We start from the raw sequence: 6,903 nt of genomic DNA, 5'->3' as shown, positions 1-6,903 counted from the left end.
AAATACATCACAGAATGGCTGAAGAAGCAATTTTGCATTTTGGCTTGGACAAGTAATCCTAACCCATTGAAACTGTACAACAGGACCTGTAACAAAGTGTTCTTGCAAGGAAACCCTCAAATGTCACCAACTTGAAGCAGTTATTTTAGGAAGAATGGTCCTAAATTCTCATGCAAGAAATTGAAACACAGTTACAAGAAACATATAAGTTGCTACTCAAGGAGGTGACAGCATATTTAATCACACAAGGATATTTACTGTTGGATAGTTTTAATTAAAACATCCAATTAAGACTTTCATGAAAATCAAATTACATTTTAGATAAAATATACAAGAATATGGACCAACCTGGTGTTCTCCATCCTTTTTGGCACTGTATCTTCTGCAAAGTGCATACTATTCTATTTTAAAAGGCACTTGTACAGGCACCCTGTAATTTCCGATGTTTTGATTGGTCCATGGGTATGTATTCTAACAGGCATCCCAAAACATATTACTTTTACTGCTAAGTGTAATGCTCATGGTAAAGTACTGTTTCCAGCCCCCGTACCACAATGTCTGGTGATCAATCACATAATCAATCTTCCAATCTGCCCTTTCCCGTGGCAATGTGGTTGGGCAAGTTGTCAATACCACTAGCACATAGTTAATAACACCTACCTTGCTCAGAGCAGGGTATTTTTTCCAACTATGGCTGCATTACAGTGCTCGATCTTAGCATTTGGTTCAGGCTTGACTCCCTTCTTGTTCCCTCGACCATGCTTCCTGGAACTCACTTTGCGTGTTTTCATCTTACCATGCACAGAATGACCTGGATTGCTTGACTTTCTTGAACCATCAAAGATGTTAGATCTATGTAACAGAAGGGTAAAAAAGTATAATATGTTTTTGTGCTTCTTTTTACAGAACACCAAGAACTGACAGTTCTGTCACTTCTCTCAAATTTACATTATATTAATACTGATGAGGATTCCTGATAAAAGTCAATTATAACAATATTACCCCCACATTTCTAGGAGGATCTTACTAGCTGGAGTTATATGCACTGCTATTTGTCAAACTCTGGAACGGTGATATGAAGAAATTGAAGCATATTATTAAATCAACCTCAGTAGCACAGTACATACAGTATATGTTACTAATGGGTGTAAAATGCCATTTCAGAGTTTAAAGCAAGACAGGGAATATGAAATGCACTGCACTGCAGACAGTATATTGCCAAAACACCAGTAAGCTGTAACAAGAACATAAAGCAAAATCATGATATACAACATATTAAACATGATGTTGTGAACCTATCAATCCAAAACAGGGGAAAAAAAAGATAACGCTCAAGACTTTTCATTGTTGATTACTGCAGAAATGATTTACTATTAGGTAAGTAAATTTTATACTTAGTATTGAATAATTATATTAAATGACATACAATAATTTAGATATCATTTATAACTCATATAAAGTCTGAATGCAAACTGGTGACCTTCAGCTGCTCCAGTACCAGATCCACACAAGTAGGTCATTCGCCGCTCAGTCTGAGAATAGGCACAGTGGTGCCGATCAAACTACGTTTAGTCATTCTGAAATTATAAATGGACCTCATTAGTCCATACCTTAATAAAAATTGAGAAAGCCAACTGATTTTTCCATTTTAATTTGGAAATAGATTTATTTCTCTTTCTCTTCTTCACATATAGTGGCAAAAACAGCATAGAATGAATGTGATGGATGAAAACCATGAATGCCAACGTGTTGAATGACCTAATACTACTACTATTATAAACCAAGTTAATTGTACAATTTGCATCTTAATTTATTAAAATTTAAAACAGCATTTTTTAATGTAAGTATTATTATATTTGATGACTGGCTTTTAGACAAATGACTCAAGCTCAAGACATGTAGTTGGTACAGTACATCGGCTTTTATTCCATGCAGTTGTTTGCTTTGATATTCCTTCTTATTCCCAATACTGTACAATGGTTAATACAGGACATGGTCAAGTTTGGTTGATCAGGAAGCCATTAAAACAGTTGATGAATGGATACAGAGGAAAGAGAGACCCGAGACACTCCCATGGGGAAATACAATTTTCATATGAGCTTCCACAGGGTAAAAAGAGCTGTTGGCATTTATAGAAGGCTCCAAAGGAACACATAGTGGTTGGTGAACAACTAAGGGCATCTTAGATTAGTTTCATCATCCCACTGCAATCTGATCAAGATCCAACCAGACTTCTATTATCTGGAAAGTTCAGGTCCAATGGCAGACAGATGTAGTCCAATTAGGGTCCTGAGAGACTCAACTGATAAGGTCTTGAGGACAAAATTACAAGCGAAACACCAGGTTTACCACCATCCATCTGAAGTTAGTATCTCAAATATACATTCCAGGTGGACTACAAAGCTGACAACAACCTACCTCTTTATTAACAATCTATAAAAAAGGCCTAATTGTATCTCTGCTCATCAGTCCATAAATAACATAAATGTAGACGAAAAACCTGAAATAATTTTTCTTATACAGTAGAGTATAATGATTTAAACTTCTGAGTTTAAACTGTTTTAAACTGAACTTAATTTTATTTCAATGTCTTTTGTTGTTTGTTTTAAGTGCACAATTACCACTCTGCAATAAATTAACAAATTTATTTTCACACAAATTGGAACCCCTCCCATACTTCAATTTTAAGATGTGTATATTCTACGGTCAGTAAAAACAAATTAAGCTGGCATCCTTATTGGGACAGTAGCCACCACAAAAGACAGTAATAAAACACAATAGAGACTGCAGGAAAGTAATCAACTATGAGAATCTTTTTTTGTGTTTTGGAAGAAAATTATCGTAGGGAAATTCCACCACTTCAAGTTGTATTGGGTACAATTTGTGCCATTACATATTGCAGTCTGAAGAGACTGTTATGACCAAGATTTACAAACATGTACATATTGTCTGGACTATCTGTGCATAGCTTTTCAGTCCCTGCCCAGTCTAAGAAAAAGATTAAATAAAATGTAGGATTAGCACTTACTGACTTTCATTTGTAAAACCCAGATTGATTAGTGAAAAAAAAACTATGCCAACAGCCCTTTCCACACCCAATTAAGATCCATCATTTAATCATTCACTGACACAGTATTTGGACTTAAAAACATTAGCAGGATGCAACTAAAGCAGCTTCTGTTTAAAATTGCCAAAAACAAACAGAACTTCTGATCTACAGACACAACAGGTTTACATCATAAATTAAGTGATCTTCATGTAGGCCAGCTACAAAAAATTAAATAAAATTAAATTAAGATTTTAAAATGGAATAATTTACAAGATTTGACATGGCATACCACACTGTCCTTCACTCTTCACCATTGTGCTGATTTACAGTAATAACTCGTTCTGTAAGTTCTTTAAAGACATTGTAAACATAGGGAGAGATACAGAGAGGCCGCAATTCACTTCAGGTTCTTTAATACAACAAGCTGAATTGGACCAAGTGAGAAGCCTAGTGGATGCAACAGAACTGCTGTGGGATATTATTAATTAAAGTGCACCGTTGAATTAATTTATCACTTTCTTTTCCAATCATTTTCGTTAGAAGAACCTGAGCAGCCTTTGATGGTCCAACCACACCAGAAGATCACTGCAATGATCACTTTACTTTCATCATAAACATAGAAGTAGTAACTTTTCTATGTTAAATACTGTCCTTAGAGAGGTAATGAATTCTGCAAGCTATGGAAAGGTACCTCAATTAAATTGTATGCAATGTGTTAAAACATTTATGGCACCATTTATAATGCCAAACAAGTGTTTTGTTCACACACAACGCAGCAGATAAAACCTATAGGTAAATGGTGTGATAGGATCTCCTCCTGTTCAATACAGTTGTCTTTAGATAATGCAGGATAATGTCATCAGTCTCCCAAAAGTGCACCATCGCCTTTCAGTTTTGTGATTTTTATTGAAAGACACACACAGCCCAGTTCAATCCAGATTAGCCCTTTCATAATTTCACCTGTAAATATGTTTTGAAGAATTGCAATCAAAATTCATTTCAACACTGAGTGGTTGATTCCCACTAGACTATGTACAGTATTTACCTAAAAAGAGTAGCAGCTAAGCACAAATATAACATTATAAGATGCAGTATCCCTTTTTACACAGAGGAAAAATAAATTATAAAACAGCTACTTTATTAAACAGAGCACATAAAACTAAGTCCTTGGTTAAGAATGTTCTTCAAGGCTCGATAAACTACATATTTGGAGCTATAAAAATAAAACAAGTCATGTGCTGCCGTTGCTGTTGTTAATAACTATACTGTACCTTGGTTTGTTATCTCCACCTAGTGGATAAGAACAGTTCGTACTTCAGAGAGTACACAACATTTGACAGCACCTAACTATAAAACAGTAAATCCTGTACTCTACTGCATTTAGCAAAGCAGGCAGTGTAAATCACATTTTTATATGAAAATTTAAACTTGTTTTATATTAAGACGATATACATAAATCTCCAAACCCGCCAAGTTTTATAATGAAAGATACTGTCTAGCCTGCTAGACAATCCTGAGCACATGGAAGTGACCTTCCTATGACAGCCATCGGCCAGTATTGCTCTCTATCACTCACCAACAAAGGGCAGTTCACCTGCCTTGATTTTTTTTCCTCCAGATATATTTCCCAATATTTTCTCCTTACTATTTTTGATATTTTTAAACTGCTGCAAAAATAAAGCACATTTATCCCATATATTTTAAATCCCATGTCTAACACTGGAAAACTACAAGAAAATACCTTCAAGGTTTACATAAATGTTTATCCTTCAGCAACTCCCATAATTACTCCACTCCTCACAGATAAGAAAATAATGTAATCTATTAATTGTCTGTTATGGAAACACCAGAAAAGATCACAATATAAACTCTTCAATTGTTCAGCACGTCGGACAAAATCACAGTTTGAGAATCAAAAATAGAAAGGAGCACCTTGACCTGAAGCAAAGTAAAAGGGATACTGCACCTTGAAAACAACTAGTTGCCTGTTGCACAGAAATGTCCTTTTATGCTACTGTAAAAATGCTGCAGTAAGCCTGGAGCTGGTGGCTTCATTCTCCAGTGTACATAAGTCACACTTTCACTCACATTGGAAAGCATTGAGACAAAGGGCTGGTCAAAGAAAATAGGAAATAAAGAGTTGTTTTGAAGACATTGTAAAATTCTGTTAGCAGACTGAACAAAATAGACTAGGGAAACAACACTGGTTTGGTTCTTGTTCAGGAACTTCAAAATTAAAATTTTAAAAAAGAAACGTACAATGAAAAAAACAAACATTTGGATTGGGCTGAGTTCATATGCTGGTTTATGCTGTATCTGGTTTTACTAGTCACAACCACTGGAAATATAGGTCATGCTCATTAGGTAGTCTCATACTGCAGGCTGAGCAGACATGCTTGATGGATAAATTGGATGGCTTTGGGGGAAGAGCAAATATTCATGCTGGTGTTTGAGCTTTTTTTACTTCTTATTTCTGGAAAAGTGTAGGAAAGGGGCTTGTTTCTGTAAACTTAAAAAAGAAAAACACAGCCAGATGATTTCTAGTCAGAGAACAAAAACTGGCTGAAAGAGAACCCCTTTAAAAAGACAAACCTTCAATTGATACTGGAATGGCCTGCACCATGTTATGCTGTTTGGTTGAGTAAAGTTTAGGAGTTTTGCAAATATCTCCTCAGTTTCTCCCTCTACGGACACAAACAGTGTTGTAGCAAAATTCTGCGTGGGTACTTCTCAGCAGAACCAGTTCAGTAACAACCCCTGATGGCCCCAGCACAGGCACTGACAGTCAGATCTATGATCCACATTGAGTCTTCCGGTTTCTCACTCTCAGCAAATATACTCCAAGCTTTACAATACAAAGTTGTTTTTTTGAAACCTCAAACAAAAATAAATTATCAATGTTACACTAGCTACATTATTCAACAAATATAATCCCTGCCATAGGTAACTGGAAATGGTAGCTTCCCAGGATTGGTGATCTGGAAAGGCTGGTTTTTGGGGATGGGGTACAATGAGGGAGCTGGGGTTCAAAGGTTGTTTTAGTGTTTCTGCTGTGTGATTCTGTTATTGCGGTTTTGTTCAAAGGTCTCCTGAAAGCAGAGCATCATCTGCCAGTGTTTGTCAGGGTTCACCAGGTGGAGGTGCCACAGGGCTTGTTGTTCCGCACTGTGGCATCGGAGCACTCTGCCTCTGAGGAATCACAGTCTGACTCTCCGTAGTGCAGGGGATTCTGCAAACACACACGTCAGATGAATGGTTAATTATGTATCCATGCTGGAATGCAAGGCAGGATGTGCAAGTTTACTATACAGAGGAAAACAAAGCAACAGAAACACTAAATATCAGTGATTCAGAAATAACTGCCCTAACAACAACCACATGCACACGATAGGCAAAAAAGCATCTCTACTCTGTACCCTTTTTAATGGTTCTATGCAGAAAACATGCACAAATTCCTCACAGACATGACAAAATAGAAATGTGGTAATAAATATGGCAAAATAACTAACTCTCCATTGGCTATACCACTTGGCTCAGATAAACGGAAACAATGCAAACAAGCCAAAATATTTATCACTGTTTGGTTACCCAGAAACTATATAAGTCACAAGCAGCTCCAAGAAGCATTTTTATGTAATATGCTTACTGAAGTCACACTTTGAAAAGAACACTGTCAATGAGAAACATGAACCATAAAATTCCAAATAATACACTGCCTATATAGACACAAAGGTCAAACAGAAAGAGTTAGTTTGGAGAAAAGAGTTATTTCGATCTGTAGAACACATTAAAAATAAAATTGGCCACTTCTTATGGCACTTCATCAATATCTAGGTACAAAAGGCCTGTATATA

At 36.2% G+C, this 6,903-nt stretch overlaps 1 protein-coding gene across 1 annotated transcript in view; it reads right to left on the bottom strand.

Annotated features, from left to right (window-relative positions):
* Positions 1-1,906: 1,906 nt before the first annotated feature.
* The window catches only part of map3k13 (mitogen-activated protein kinase kinase kinase 13), a 101,599-nt gene continuing 96,602 nt past the window's right edge, over positions 1,907-6,903 (bottom strand). The window contains exon 15 of the mRNA XM_088931237.1: positions 1,907-6,278. Within this exon, the coding sequence (XP_088787363.1) occupies positions 6,177-6,278 (102 nt within the window). The 3' untranslated portion in view covers positions 1,907-6,176. The remainder of the gene's footprint in view (positions 6,279-6,903) is intronic.

Source organism: Atractosteus spatula, chromosome 13 (assembly GCF_055471065.1).
Source record: "Atractosteus spatula isolate fAtrSpa1 chromosome 13, fAtrSpa1.hap1, whole genome shotgun sequence".
In the NCBI taxonomy this organism is placed as follows: Eukaryota; Metazoa; Chordata; class Actinopteri; order Semionotiformes; family Lepisosteidae; genus Atractosteus; species Atractosteus spatula.
The sequence above is the reverse complement of the archived record's forward strand: the minus strand, read 5'-3'. Positions and strand labels throughout refer to the sequence as shown.